The sequence below is a fragment of the Leucoraja erinacea genome, chromosome 37 (assembly GCF_028641065.1).
Source record: "Leucoraja erinacea ecotype New England chromosome 37, Leri_hhj_1, whole genome shotgun sequence".
NCBI classification, from domain to species: Eukaryota; Metazoa; Chordata; class Chondrichthyes; order Rajiformes; family Rajidae; genus Leucoraja; species Leucoraja erinaceus.
Window position 1 is genome coordinate 12,811,496 of NC_073413.1, and position 15,917 is coordinate 12,827,412.

The window sequence follows — 15,917 nt, forward strand, 5'->3', positions numbered from 1 at the left end:
AGTATTAATGAGGGTTAAAATGCAAGCACCATCTGGAACATGTTCATCAGGGTCTGAAACTAAACCAAGCAGTATGTAATTTGTCAAACAGATGAGCAACCTACTGTGCATTGATGTCCTGGTGGGACGTCCTCTTCCCGCCCTTTCCGCCCTCCCTTACACGCACGCGCAGCCCCCCCCGGTGCCGGGTCCGTGACTGGCGCATGCGCCGTTGTTGTGGCTGTCGACCTAAAGCGCATGTGCGGTGCGAGCCCGCGGAAATTTAAACCGATTTCAGAGAGAAAATTGGGAGAAAATAATATAGAAAACTATCCCTGCGGCCGGGCTAGAAACAGTAGTCGGGTCGGCGCTCGGTAGGTACTGAGGGAACGGGAGTCTGCCTGCTGGCGGGGAGGCCACGGGCGGTCGGAGCCTGTGCGTTAGGCCGCAGGACGGTCGGTTGCCTTCCGTGGCCGGAGCCTTCGGCCCCTCTGGCCGGGTCCTGCGGCCCCCTCGGTCCCCACCCCCCCAGGGTCCACCACCCCCACCCCCCCACGCCCCGAGCCCCGAGCCCCCCCCACCCCCCGACCCCCTCCCCCTCCCCACGCCCCGACCCCCCCCCCCCCCCACCCCCCCACCCCCCCCACGCCCCCACACCCCCGACCCCCTCACGCCCCGACCCTCCCCCCCCCACCCCCTCACGCCCCCACGACCCCTCACCCCCTTCACGCCCCGCCCCGACCCCCCACTGCTCAGCCCCGACCCCCCGACCCCCTCCACGCCCCGACCCCCCCACTGCTCCGATTATCCTGAAACACGGACTCTAACGCCGCCATTTGACTGGGAACATTAAACTGGGAAAACTAAATAAATGCGGGTATGAAGGAACTGTAGATGCTGGTTTACACTGAAGATAAACACACAAATGTGTATCTCAGAGGGACAGGGAGCATCTGTGGATAATTCATTCCACCCTAAACCCTGGACGTAGTTACTTTATCACCATTTTGGCAGAACTGGGCATCCGTAAGTTTCTTTCTCCTGGTTAGCCTAAACGTACTGTTTCAGAGGTTTTTTTAAGAATCGTAAAGTGCCCCAAAGCGATTCACCAGAGAGTTGTCAACATAATATATGACACTGAGCCACATTCTGATACGGGCTTTGCATAATTTTAATTTGAGGTTTTTTTTGAAGGTTTTTCTCAAATAGAGAATTTGGATTGCAGCCTGCAGAAAGGCAGCTATTGAAATTAAATTATTCATAATATCCTGAAAAATATCCATGGATCTGACCTCCACAGCCTTCTTTGGCAAAGTATTCCACAGATTCAGTGCCCTCTGACTAAAGACATTCCCCCTCATCTTTTTCCTAAATGAATACCCTTTCATTCTGAGGCTATTAGCCCTAGTCCTAGACTCTCCCACTGGTGGAAAGATCCTCTCCACATCCACTCTATCCAAGCTTTTCACTATTCGGTAAATTGCAATGAGGTGCCCCCCCATCCCCCGCCCTTCTAAACGCCAGCAAGTACATGCCCGGTGCCGTCAAATTGTTAACCCACTCATTCCTGAGATCTTCTGAGATTTCAAAATTTTAAAAATGTGATTAAGAATTAAGCTTAATTTCTAAAAAAAAATTAGGCACATTGTTGATCAACTTGGTTGTGCAATATTGGCAGTAATGTTTATGAACTTTAACCTATCATAAAGAATCTAATTTGTGTTTTCCTAATTTGTGTTTTCCATCGTGAGTACTGAACAATCTGCTCTCTACCAATGTGTTATTTCATAAGATCTATTTTCCACTTCATCCCTCTCTTGTGTGCTGTCTGCAGCTGAACCAGATTGTTTGTAATCTCCTTGAGCTTGGTATTTGATTCTATATCCTACTAATTGCTATAACTTCAATGCGTCCACCTCATCTCCACCTAAGCTTGACGCATCTGTTACTCTCTTCTCGGGCATTCTGACCTCTGAATGACTATTCCAGCGATCTCCTGGGCATCCCACTGGCTCGGTAAACCTTGTGAAACTAGAAAGCATGAGCTCATAAGCACATACTCATAAATGCCATCCAAAATCTCTTATGCTCATTTCCTAAATCATACACCCCCAATTCACTTGTTAATGATTGAACCTAAAATGTTTCCAGTTTAAAATTCTCATCACTCCTTTTAAATTCCTCCATTACCTCATTCCCTCTCTCAGTAATTTCCTTCAGCTTTGCAACCCAATTATCTACTCCAATTTTGGCATTTTGCATATCCCTGATATTTATTACCTCATCATTGTCTCCTTTCCCCAAAGTCTTAGCTTCTGAAATTCCTTCTGAAACCTCGGCAACGCACCTCATTTTAGGACGCTCATCTTGGGTCTAATCAAGCTGCTTGCTTAGAAACATGCATATGTAAGAAGCATGTGGCCTTGTCTTGTAAAAATCCTAGGGATGCTTAACTATGGTATTGCTGTTTTATAAATGCACAATGGACAATAGGTGCAGGAGTAGGCCATTCGGCCCTTCGAGCCAGCACCGCCATTCAATGTGATCATGGCTGATCATCCCCAATCCGTACCTCATTCCTGCCTTCTCCCCATATCCCCTGACTCTGCTATTTTTAAGAGCCCTATCTAGCTCTCTCTTGAAAGCATCTAGAGAACCTGCCTCTACCACCCTCTGAGGCAGAGAATTCCACAGACTCACCACTCTGTGAGAAAAAGTGTTTCCTCGTCTCCGTTCTAAATGGCTTACCCCTTATTCTTAAACTGTGGCCCCTGGTTCTGGACTCCCCCAAATTTTGTATAAGAATTATTTATTCTTTTTGACAAATTGTGCATTCTGCAGACAGAGGTAAAAGAGGTGGATGGGTTGCTTTACAAATCAACGAGACTGTCACGGCGGTACTCAGAGGTCATATCAGAGGGTTTGTCCACCGAGGCAATTTGGGTTGAGCTAAAAAATAATAAAGTTGCCATCGCTGTAATGGGATTATACTATAGACGTGCGAGATCGGGGAACATATATGCTCCCCGATTATGGATAGATGTAAAGGAAGAGAGTTTTAGTGGCTGACTATAACTTCCTCAATATTGACTGGGACTAGCTCAATGCAAAAGGCTTAAATGGGGCAGATGCTGACTGACCCTAAGCAGATCAAATCCAGTCCAGTACATTTATTGTCTAAAATATATTCCAGTTTCTTATTTGATTATATTTGCTTCAGCTGCAGGAACAAGAGGAAACGGGTCCAGAAGAGACATAACCTGTGAATGTGAATCATGCCACAGGAGGAAGAAGGCAATGTGACTGTAGTTGTCCGGATCAGACCTCAGAATCATCGAGAATTGGAAACCGAAAGCCATGCTGTTACACAAATGGTGGATGAAAATGTCCTGGTCTTTGATCCAAAGGAAGAAATTAATGACATGTTTTCAGGAGCTAAGTTCAGAGATAGGGGCATAACATGTCGGAAAAGGAAAGACCTGAAATTCGTGTTTGACAGAGTTTTTAATGAAAACTCTACCCAACAAGAAGTGTTTGAGTTCACAACTAAACAAATTTTGGAAGGAGTTTTGAATGGATACAATTGCTCGGGTAAGTGTTAAAGCTGCAGGTATTGGTTGAAAGCAGTACCCGGACGTGGCGTCGAAGGACGAGAAGTCGAAGCCATATAGCTGAATGGAAACAAAGCCGAAATGCCAAATAACCAAAAGCATATGAAGCCGAAACAGCAACAAACCGAAAGGACAAATCACGGACATGACGTCAGCGGGGGGGGGGCGGGACTTGTCAGCGATTGTTCCAGACCCCCGCGTCCATCACATCACTGGCCAGTGGAGACGGGAGGGTGGGGGTCATTTTCCCACACGAGCCATTATTTGACTTTTCGGCAGAGCTGCATTCGGTTAGCTGGCTTGTAGGCGACGCAGCCTTTCAGTTAGGTGACGTTTTGGCAGAGCGGCCATTCGGTGAGTTTGCTTTTAGCCGACGCAACTTTTCGGCGTCCCGCCATTTCGGTTCGTTGGCGTTTCGACTTTGTTTCCATTTGGCTATTTGACTTCGACTTCTTTGCTTCGGTTTCTCGTCCTTTGACGCCACGTCAGCACACGGTTGAAAGCATTGAACCAATGTAGTTCCAATGTTGCAATAAAGCTGTATTTGTACTGAGTGAAGTTAGCCAGCTGAAGCCAATTTATACAACTACAGATACTTTTTTGATGTGAACAATTTGTGACGGTGTTTCTGCAATGTATATATTTCTTACTGCACTCTAAGCATCTTTATTATTTGACAACATCATGTGTTGTAAGAGAGGCCAAATGTGATCTTTTTTTCATTTCAATTCCAAGGATAATGGTCTCTTCTACACAACTTATATAGTATAATGCTCCATGGTCTAGAATAAGTTAAAGAAGATAGACACAAAAAGCTGGAGTAACTCAACGGGGCAGGCAACATCTCCAGAGATGCTACCTGTCCCACTGAGTTACTCCATCTTTTTGTGTCTATCTTCGGTTTAAACCGGCATCTGCAGTTCCTTCCTACATACCAGAATAAGTTAAATTCTTTGTGGTTATTTACAGAAGTCTTGCAATTGACCTGTTAGTGTGTCTGGGCCATTTCCCTCGGGGTTGGAAAATCTTTGGAAATCAGACTAAAATACTGAGGCACTAAGTGAATACAGCTGAGTAAACCATTGCCATATTGAGTGGTGCTTAGATTGCTTCATGCACTACCTGAATAATAGTATAACCACTGGTACTTTTATTAATGACACTTAAGGAACACCTATTATCGTCTTCACCTGCTGCATTTCACCCTAACTACACAGTGTGTCATCCACCTTACTTATGCCCCTCACAATTATATATATACCACGACAAGGTCCCCCCTCGGCCTCCTGCGTTTCTTGAGAATAAGTATTGATGAGAAATATTCATTTAACATCTCGCCCATCTGCTCTGTCTCCACACATGACGACAATGTCGATCCTATTCTCCTCCCAGTTATCCTTTTGCTCTTAATATACTTGTACAATCTCTTGGGATTCCCCTTTTCCTCTATCATCACCCAGAGATCCTCACCCTGCCAGCCTTGCCCTTCACTTTAACATGTTGTAATTGAATTCTCCCTATTTTACTTTAAATAAAATCCTGCTTGCACGAAGTCCTTTCATCTTCAAACATGTTTTCCCAATCAACCCTTTCCAGCATTGTTTTTGTCCTAGATTCCAGCATCTGTAGTCTCATTTCTCATATGATATGTTTTTGCATTTTGAATGGAGTTTCTGTCTCTTGGATTTTAAATTGGTATCCTCTCTGCCTTCCATCACTTGTCTACCATCCCCCTTCTCAATCTCTCCCTCCATTACCCTTTCCCTCTTGGATCCATTTCATTCTGATGTGGACAAGCTTTTCCCTTTGAGAATAGGGAAGATTCAAACAAGGGGACATGACTTCAGAATGAAGGGACATAAGTTTAGGGGTAACATGAGGGGGAACTTCTTTACTCAGAGAGTGGTAGCGGTGTGGAATGAGCTTCCAGTCGAAGTGGTGGAGGCAGGTTCGTTGGTATCATTTAAAAATAAATTGGATAGGCATATGGATGAGAAGGGAATGGAGGGTTATGGTATGAGTGCAGGCAGGTGGGACTAAGGGAAAATAATTGTTCGGCACGGACTTGTAGGGCCGAGATGGCCTGTTTCCGTGCTGTAATTGTTATATGGTTATTGTGCTTTGCCAGTTTCTCTTGTTTCTGCCCTCTATCTCTATCTCTCTGATTACTCCGAAATTGGCATTTGGAGGTGGATACATTCATTCAGCTGATGCGGGAAATTGTTGTTACTGAACTTGTATCCTATGTGGCTATTTTAATTTTTATCGTCATCTTCTCTAATCTCCTAAACAGCGACTTAAAGCCATGGCCCAACCTCTATTTCCTGTCGTTCCTCAATATGCCATATATCAATGGGAATCAGCATCGTCTTGGCGGGCTTGTTAAACAAAGATTTGTCATTTACTCCTCTCATTTGAGAAACTGCCCTTTTTAAGTCAATTAAATAGTAAAAATGCCTTGTGTTATGTATCAAAAATGTGAGGATAACATGGAGGCCTTATGAAAATGTCAGGTACATTAGTCTTTAAAACTTAAACTCAGTTAGGTTAAAGTTGTTTCAGTTTAGTGATGAATTTTGTAATACAGTCTGTCAATGATCAGCAATATAAATATGTTTGCAATTAATCCTGGAATTTTGGACTGCAATCAAATGTTAACCCTTTCCACAGTCCTGCTTTATATTTACAGGCCTGAGGCAACATTATAATGGGAAAGATTACTGTCTGAAAGTAGTTTAAGCAGATAGCATGTCACTAGTGACATAAGTATTTTTGTGCTCCTGTGTTTTGATAGCTTCAGTCAAAGTAGCACAAAGTTTATTCCTTATTAATTCTAACTTTCCACCAGAGGGATACAATTTTAACCAAATTTTGTAGACCAGCTATCCATTACTCACAATAAGCATAAATGTGGTGAAAGCTCAGAATGAAACAGATTTACAAGCCACAAATATCACTGGTGCAATTCTTCTCCATTGCTTGATGAATACTTCTCCAAAGTAGAATCTATAAGGGCTGTTTCACTTGAGCAGATTGAAATGTGATGGAGTTCATTAATCTAAAGTAACCTGCAAGTTCATTGAGTGCAGCTTCAGGGAAAGCAGGTACAATTTGCACAGTGTATGCTTTTGCTGACCATACAATATTATCTTTGTTGAGTGTGCCTCTTATCATTTTCTATTGTATGACTGTATAGTGTTGCTCATTTGAACAGAGTATCATGTTGGATGAAGCCTTCTTCTGACCTTTAATGAATATTCAACTGAGACAGACAAGAGTAACTTCGAAAGAAACTCAGATTAGGCATGAATTTCTTCAGCTGTGCCTCAGCCAGTAGCTTTCTGGGTCTTCAGAAGATTCAAGCTTCATTCCAGAGCATAATTAAATGTCTACTTCAGTGGTGCACAAATATTTTTGAGAGGGCCAGATTTATGATTCAAACTACATCCAAGAGTCATTCAGGCAGGTTCTCTGAAGAGAATGAAAATTTAATGTCAATAACTTTTTCACAGAGGCATTTTTTAAGCATTTTCCAATTTTATTTCAGACTTTCAAGATTCTGCCTTTGGATTACTAAATTTTTTTCACCATGTTTACAGATACAGATGCTGCAATTCTTGTTGCTGAAATTAGCCTAACTAAAAAATAATTGCTGAAATATCTAGCAGATCTAATCAACATCAGTAGAATAACAAACAAGTTATCTTTTGGGGCCCATGATCTTGCATTAGATTTGGCGACAGAATGTAATTGGGACAACCAAACATGTCAAATTCATTTTGAAATTAATTTTTGATGGTGAAAATATTTCTATTTCCACAAATACATTTGTAAACTAAAGAGGACCGACACTGGCGACAGCATGTTCTGAAAACCTATGCTTGTTTCTATCTACATGCAACGGCCGTAATATCTTACATGAGAGTTTCAAGTATATCTTTCATTTTTCAGTCTTTGCCTATGGTGCAACAGGATCTGGCAAGACCCACACGATGTTGGGCAGCGTGGATCAGCCTGGAGTGATGTACCTCACCATGCAGCAGCTCTACGAGAGAATCGAACAAATGAAAGATGAGAAAATTTGTGAAGTTGCTGTCTCGTATTTGGAGGCAAGTTAGAAACAAAATTTGAACTGTTCGTTTTAAATATAGTAATGTAGTATTTTTCAATCTTTAATATTTTATATTATTTCAATTTTATTATTTAAATTACAAGCACACCAACTAGTTTCTGTTCAGTTGTTAGCAGAACGAAGATACAAATTCAGCGGGGAGATTTTTTGCCTTTGCTGGATACCAGTGTAGCACAAATGCTATGGGATTGGGACTTGGCTGGATTTCTGTATCCAGATTGGAATGCCGAGCCTCTGCCCAGTTCTATGGGTGAAAGCAGGTAGACCTCTGGAGCTCTGCTGTCATTCCAGTAGAAGATTAGATTGTGTCATCGGCCTATCCCTTCTACACCATTATCATCTGAATATGATGAAATGTGATTCCTTCACGCTTAATCCATGGTAACATTCAAACTGAGGCATCAACAATTCCAGCACACTCATTCTTGCTGTTGACTGTGATGCCAACTATTACCAAACATTTAAGCACAATGGAATTAAAAGATCATTTTCATTTGGGATTTTTTTTTTTAAAGGTAATTATCTGGAAATACTGAGCAGCAGTTATTGGATTTCCGAATAAATGACTGCAAATTACTCCAAGTATCCACAAGTATTTACAATCCCGTCTACAAAAGGAGCAAAATACTCTGATAACTGTTTTAGATTAATGTAACCATAGGAAGTTGAGTTGTTGTGAGACCCCTGTGTGAGTGTAATGTGCTGTGATGCCTCCAGCTGCCCAGCACAAAAAGCCAGTGACAGAAATGTTCTTGCAAGAAAACGTGCATCTTGACAAACTTGCAAAGAAAGTGTAAAGCAAAAAAAAAACTATAAATCTGATATAAAACTGAAAATGCTGAAATTACTCTGGTTTGGCAGAGTCTGTGGAAAGTGAAACAGGGTTAATGATTCGAGTCACTGACTTTATATCAGGAAAATAAAGAATTGAAACAAATTTAAGTTGTGGAGAAAAGGGGGGGTTTGGAGAAAAGAAAGGGCATATCTGTATTGGGGTGGACAGAGGTGAATGATACATAGTGATGATATTTGCTGAGGAAAGTTAATGAAACCATGTTAATCACATGAAATGGAAATGGAAGATGAACAGAAATAGAAAGAAGACAGGGATGAGAAAAACCATGTGCTGCTGGAATTGTAAGCAGCACTGCAAGTACTAAAATTCTGGAAAGAAAAAGAGTTAATATTACACGATAATGACCATTCGGATGAGACGGTATTCCAGTGTATGTTGATGTCAGTGTCTAACAGTAGAAAAGCTAGAATGGAAGTGGGACACAGAATTAAAGAGTCAGACAACTGAATAATCTGAATCACTCGCAGTCTGAATTAAGGTGTTCCATCTATTGGCTTTCTACAATCTACCAAATGCAATGCCCGAAGTGGAAACAGTACAAGCAAATAACTGCTTCACCCAATGGATATAAAAATGTTTGTGAATACAAAAATAAACAAAATAACCCTAACCGTTTTGACTTAACACTAGGGAGTATTATTGGGTAAGTATGTGCTAAAAAAAAAAAAATTAATATAACAAATAAGGTTTTATTTTTAAATGTTTATTTTGAATGTTTCCACATAGTGATCACTGCTCCTGTGCATTGCAGTGTATACTTTAGCATCTGCTCAGGGCCTTGGCCAGGCTGTTACCCTTGCCTCCTTAACATGAAATATTATCACAGTAATTTCTGGTTCTTTTTAAGCTATTTTATTTGTTTGAACATTTTGGAGAGCATGAGTTTTATTGCTAGTTTGTACTTTTTTCTTGATTCCTTAATGTTAATTATATATTGTTTCTCTCACTGTGCCGTCAGGTGTATAACGAACAGATCCAAGACCTGCTTGAACCCAAGGGCTCACTGGCTGTGAGAGAGGATCCACAGAAAGGAACAGTTGTTCAGAGGCTGAGCTTCCATCAGGTGGGTCACAGTCACTGTGCCATTCACAACTGCTCTGCTGCTGATTCACCACTGCTGTGCTGTTGGCTGCATTAGTGTAATTATTAACACCCTGCTCGACATCTGTTGATGGTGGATGTGATGACAATGAAATCTATTTATTGATTTTTAAATAATGACATTTTATTGCATCTTAAATCATCTCCAAGGTTATGCAGAACAGGATGAGTTTGAGATTGCGTTGGAATTTTTACAAAGTACTATTTTTACTCACGGTGGTTACCCTTGTGTGGACAGACACCAGAACTGCGACTCCGTTTTATGGAGTTTCTCTGCCTTGTAAACTAATAACAGAGCCTTAGTTGGATCACATCTTAAATAGTTCTCATTTCCACATTATAGAGATATCGGAGGAAGTGCAAAAAGATTTACAGGATAGAGTGGAATTATCTCTATTGAAAACAGATTAAGGCCAAATTCTCAAAACAAAGTTGAAATAAACCCAAATAGAAGTCCTTAAGATTCTGAACATTTAATGGAGTAAGTGTTTCCCTTGCAAGTGATCACAGAACCACTGGCCATAAATATTAACTCTAATCACTAATAAATCCACTCAAGAATTCAGGCAAAACTTTTAAACTTGCAGTTATAGAGTGCAATTGCTGCCATGTGGAGTAGTTGAGGGACATTGGGGTCGCCCACTAATTCTCAATCTGGTATTTGGAGTGAAGCAAAAAAGGAAGTCATTAGAGGATAGACACAAAGCTGGAGTAACTCAGCAGGACAGGCAGCATCTCTGGAGGAAAGTAATGAGTGATGTTTTTGTTCGAGACCCTTCAGACTTGAGGAACTTGGTGGGTGAGGCAACATCTGTGGCGGGAAATAGAACAGTTGATAATTTGGGTCTGGTCCCTATATCAGACCCCATCATGAAACATCATCTATTCAGTCCCACAACAGACGCTGCCAGAGCCACTGAATTCCTCCAACAGTTCTATTTTTCTCCAATTCCAACAGTGCACTCTTCTTTGAGAAGTGAAGGATGTCTGACAATATCTTTCAATGTCTTATTTATATGTGATATATGCTGCAATGTTATATAAACATTTGGGAAGGGAGGTGGCACGGAGATGGATGTATCACAATAGAATATTCCTTAATCAATTTAACGGCCATAAGACAACTTTGTGGCCCTTAAAAAATATCTATGATCAATTCTCATCACCCCACCAAGCAATAGCACTAAAGATCTGCTCTGATTACCGGTAGGTCATGACATAAACGCTTTCTAAAAATGACGGAAGCTTAATTTGCTGAGTCTAAAAGTTGACTTTTTTTTTTTTTCCCTATCCTTCAGCCCAAGACTGCCAAAGAACTGTTGGAGATGTTGGCAAGTGGAAACCAGAACAGGACCCAGCATCCCACTGAAGCCAACGCCACATCCTCGCGATCCCATGCTGTCTTTCAGGTTAAAACCACTGAGACCAAACTCAGGACTAACATAACTTTGTAATTAATATTTGAAAGTTGCATGCCATCCATGGCACCTATTTTGAAGGCGTGTACAATTATCAAGATGTCGCACATAACCGAACAGAATGGCGAAAGCTTGCTGCCCAATGCACTCAACAGTGTGGGAGGAACTAAGTCTAAGTAAAGTACACATGCAACTAAATGGGGAATGTGATCACCTCATGGTTTGCTTCAGCAAATCTCATGAATTCAATTAGCGTTGTCGTGTTGTGCAGCACAGAAACTGGTCTCTCAGCCTAACTCTTTCATGCCAGTCAAGATGCCCCGTCTAAGCTAGTCCCATTTCCCCGTGTTTGGCCTATAAACCTCTAAATCTTTTCCATCCACTTGTCTGTCCAATTGTCTCAAATATTGTTATTGTACTTGCCTCAACTACTTCTTCTGGCAGCGAATTCTGTAACCCTCTGTGTGGAAAAATCTGCCTCCTCAGTTACCTTTCCCCTCTCACCTGAAAACCATGTGCATTAGTTCTTGATTCCCTTCCTCTGGGTAAAGATGTGCTTTCGCCCTATCTATTCCCCTTGTTATTTTATGCACCTCTATAATATCACCACTCAGCCTCCAGCACTCCAGGGAATAGTCCTAGCCTACCCAACCACTTCCTATAGGTGGATTTACTGCATAGCATGCTTGTTCTAATCTTGTACGTTGCCGAAGTCACATGCAGAAACTGTGCTGCCAGGTCCCCTGTCAAGGTAAAGTTAAATGTTTCCTAAATTTTGAAGAAGATAGTAAATTCTACTCTGCCTGATTTTGCATGATCAGCAGTAAACTCGCATGGGAAAACAAAGGGTATGCGAGTAGTGTGAAGTATTGGGAGCCAAGAAAATTACATTATTATTGAATATTGCAGTGACCTAAAAAAGCAAATGCCAAGTGTTAATTTGGAACTGCGTACAGTTTTATTATTGTGGAGAAGCCGGTCTAAGACTGAATTGTATTTATTGCACAGGAAGCAAGAACTGTGACTTTGGCATTTAGTCAAGTTTTGTTATCATATGTAATTGATACATTTTCTTGTTATAAAAGGTCTATGTCAAACAACAAGACCGCATAGCCAGCATCAGCAAGAATCTGCGGGTGGCAAAGATGTGCCTAATTGACTTGGCTGGATCAGAGCGAGTCACTTCTACCAAGGCCCAAGGAGCACGCTTCAGAGAGGGAGCAAACATAAATCGCTCACTGCTTGCATTGGGAAACGTGATTAACGCACTGGCAGATGGCAAGGTGAAACCGTTTAAGCAGGAAAAGCACAGTATTTTATAAATCAAAACTCACTACAAATGAAGTGACATTGAAACACATGTTGCCATCTCTCTGCAACCGTGGTAAAGTGTGGTTGGCCAAATATTATTTTCTTTGAAACTTGTGTTCCTTTAAGAGAGGTGGCCAGAGTTCCGCTGTAAATCAAATTCCTGATCCAAATAAAAATTGGCTCAATAATATGTTACAGTCAGTTGCGTGACTTTCTGCATGTTTAGTGGAGGCTACTCCCACAACATGCCTCGCATGCCACAATGGTACTACAGCAATGTAGTTACCTGGGAGAAAGTCTCCTAGCCACCCTTTTGCTGGAGGAAGCCCAATCAATTAAGAACAAAAACCTGAATGTCGGGGTGAAGAGAATGTCAAATTAATCTGACACAATTTAAGTGTTTCAAGCAATTGGGAGTGTTTGAGCATCTGAATCAATAAAGTGATTAACTTGTTTTATTCTGAGGATAACCCTCGCATCCCATGAGGAAAGATTCAACAACATATATTATTATTCACAAGGGATCCACCGCATTTCATGTGGCTTTCGCAGAATAGTTTGGATTGAAAGTTCTATGGATGTTTCTAATTGTTACTGCTTTCTTTTTTTTTTTTTTGACCTGCACAGGGTAAAAAGTCCCACATCCCTTACCGAGACAGCAAGTTGACACGTCTACTTAAAGACTCGTTGGGGGGAAACTGTCGCACAGTGATGATTGCCACTGTGAGCCCTTCAGCCAGTAGTTACGAAGATACATACAATACCTTAAAGTATGCAAATCGTGCTAAGGATATCAAATCCTCTGTAAGTTATCTCATCATGAAGATAAATGTAAAATTAAGCTCATTTTTTGTTTTTACCTACTTCCATAAGTAATACATTATCAATGAAAACATAAGAACAGCTGTGTTTTAAAATTTGCATCATGGGTGACACAGATGTTGTGGGACAAAGGGCCTGTTCCTGTGTTGTACTGTTCCATGTAATATTCTGCTCCAAAGCACAGATAATGACACAGTGGAGTACTCTTCCCCCTCCAAGAGGATAAGTTGAGCAGCTTCTGGTAGAGCACGGCACCACTCAAATATTTGGCTTAGTGCCAAGGTGCATCCGTGGAAATAAAAGAAAGCAAATAAGAAACAAAAATGAAGCATGAAATTACTTGGGGCATTTCAGTCTTTGAGTTGTGGGAATGGGAAGTATGCTGGTGCAGTTGGGACATGCTCGAATGAAGTTAAGGTTGAACTACACTGTAAAGGTCTATCACCTTAACTGTTCACCTGGGGCGTGCGTGATATGCAGTGCACCTGATGTTCCCTGTCTGCAGAGAAAAGAAGAAATTGCCTTAATCCTCAGCTTTGTTATTCATTAACGTACTGAATGCCAAACAGAATAAGGCGTTCCTTATTTTCAGAGCAGTAATTTGCAGTGAATGAGAAAGTCAATCATACAATCTAGAATTTACACATCATTGTTCTGCACGAAAATTGAAAAACGAACAATCTGACCTCTTTAGCTGTCCTGCTCTTGAAGACACTTCATACATTTTTCACAAATTGAAAGTAAATGCCAGGAAATATTAATTAATCGCTAAGAGAGGAAGATTGGTAAGTCTATTCAGAAAACCTTCCTGGTGTTACTTAATCCATTGTGTATTGGGAGCGCAGTTTACTTTTCTGCTTAAATTAGATTCTTTAATCATGGGCGAGTGGGAGACATAATTATCGGACCTCGCCGTGGATACTTTCCTGTGAAACCTGCATCGTTTCCCATGTCTATTATTAATCATCACTTTTAGGAGGAAGAAGTGATTGTATGTGATCTATTGTTTCTGTTGCAGCTGAAGAGCAATATTGTCAGCTTGGATTGTCATATAAGTAAATATGCAGCCATATGCGAGGAGCTACGGAGAGAGGCAAGTACTTTGCTTTCTTTTAATCATTTTTAAGCTCTAAACTAGACACTTCACTTTGGGCTAAATGGTTCAGAATTTGATTATCAGCAGATTCATATCCAGAGGTGTCATCAGCAAGACAACAGCTGTACACACCACATGCCTGTATCTGTTTGCTAGACTTGGTGGACTGTTGACTTGGATTGAAAAGTTGTTAATATAGTTACAGTTTCATCGAGTGCTAATAAATAGTCTGCTCAGTAATATTGTAGGATACCCCATTTAGAAATAGTATATTTTCAGCAAAATATAAATGTCACCAATTTTATTTTTTGTATCTAAATGAGTGACATAAAAATTCTCCATCTGGACTTTCAGGATATCTTTGATTCTCTATATTTGGCAGTACAAGAAATAGGAGAACAAGACGATATATTGGTGAAAGGTTTTAACTATCTGTAAATGTGAATTGTTTTTTCATGGACAAGGCATGTCTGAGGGATGTGGTGCTACAAATGTGTGACAATGATAGACTGACACAAATAGCTGGAGTAACTCAGCGGGACAGGCGGCATCTCTGGAGAGAAGGAATGGGTGATGTTTCGGGTCGAGACCCGTCTTCAGACTGGTTCTTCAGGCCAATCTGACAAAGGGTCTTGACCCGCAACATCACCCATTCCTTCTCTCCATAGATGCTGACTGTCCTGCTGAATTACTCCAGCTTGTTGTGTGTATCTTCGGTTGATACCAGCGTCTACAATTCCTTCCTACGCATGACTAATAGAGTTTGATTGAGCAAATGTGGAGAAAATGTTTCTTGTTGGGGAAGTCCAAAAGCAGATATCATACATGTAAAGCAATAGATTTAACACAGAAGCAAGAACGATATCTTTACCCAGAGAGTGCTGGTGATGTGGAACCTTTTCTCACATGGAGAGCTTAAGGCAACTGAGATAGAGGACTTTAAGGAAAACTGGATAATTGTACGAAGGAGCGAGTAGACAATAGAGATTATGCTGCTATAATTAAGGAGAGACAGGAGTAGGCTCGTAAAGCATAAACCTGTTGTTCACAATGGCTTGTAATATGCTACAGACTTGTTCCAATTTGAGAGCCAGTTATCAATTTTACCTTTACCAGTCCCACCAAGTTGTGATTAAACTCATGACAATAGTCTACTGTCCCTGAGGAAATAAAGTGAGCTGTCTCAATGCCTGTCACCCAGTGGCTCTAACATGTAAGGAAGTGCTTTAAAAGAATGGTAAGTGCTCACATCCGCACCGTCTTCCCGTCAATTTACACGTCTTGTATTTGGCTTATGGGCATAAATAGACTTACGGAGGACACCTCCTCTCTTACACTAGATTTAACTCTGGATCACCTTGATAATAAGAACACCTACATTAGCATGCTATTCATTGAATACAGTTCAGCCTTCAACAGCGTAATACTAAATAACCTCACCCCTAAACCTGTGGACCTCGCTCTTGAGCCTCCATCTGCGACTGTAGATATATGGCACAAGCTGCCAGCGAAGGTAGTTTTGAGGCAGGGACTATCCCAACATTCAAGAAACAGTTGGACAGGTACATGGATAGGATGTGTTTGGAGGGAT

General features: G+C 41.3%; 1 protein-coding gene and 1 long non-coding RNA gene across 4 annotated transcripts in view; one reads left to right on the forward strand and one right to left on the reverse strand.

The window, feature by feature from the left end:
* Positions 1 to 207: 207 nt before the first annotated feature.
* LOC129714004 (kinesin-like protein KIF18A) overlaps positions 208 to 15,917 on the forward strand; it is a 53,725-nt gene continuing 38,015 nt past the window's right edge. Inside the window, exons 1-8 of the mRNA XM_055663469.1 lie at positions 208 to 353; positions 3,200 to 3,570; positions 7,542 to 7,699; positions 9,537 to 9,641; positions 10,978 to 11,088; positions 12,183 to 12,380; positions 13,036 to 13,212; positions 14,249 to 14,323. Coding sequence (XP_055519444.1) covers positions 3,255 to 3,570; positions 7,542 to 7,699; positions 9,537 to 9,641; positions 10,978 to 11,088; positions 12,183 to 12,380; positions 13,036 to 13,212; positions 14,249 to 14,323 — 1,140 coding nt within the window. The 5' untranslated portion in view covers positions 208 to 353; positions 3,200 to 3,254. The remainder of the gene's footprint in view (positions 354 to 3,199; positions 3,571 to 7,541; positions 7,700 to 9,536; positions 9,642 to 10,977; positions 11,089 to 12,182; positions 12,381 to 13,035; positions 13,213 to 14,248; positions 14,324 to 15,917) is intronic.
* LOC129714005 (uncharacterized) overlaps positions 6,173 to 15,917 on the reverse strand; it is a 34,406-nt gene continuing 24,661 nt past the window's right edge. For 2 of the 3 annotated variants that reach the window (XR_008726303.1, XR_008726302.1), the window contains one exon: positions 7,500 to 7,635. This is a non-coding gene — a long non-coding RNA (uncharacterized LOC129714005). Of the gene's footprint in view, positions 7,062 to 7,499; positions 7,636 to 15,917 lie in introns of those variants that run through there. The other variant, XR_008726304.1, reaches the window with a different exon arrangement.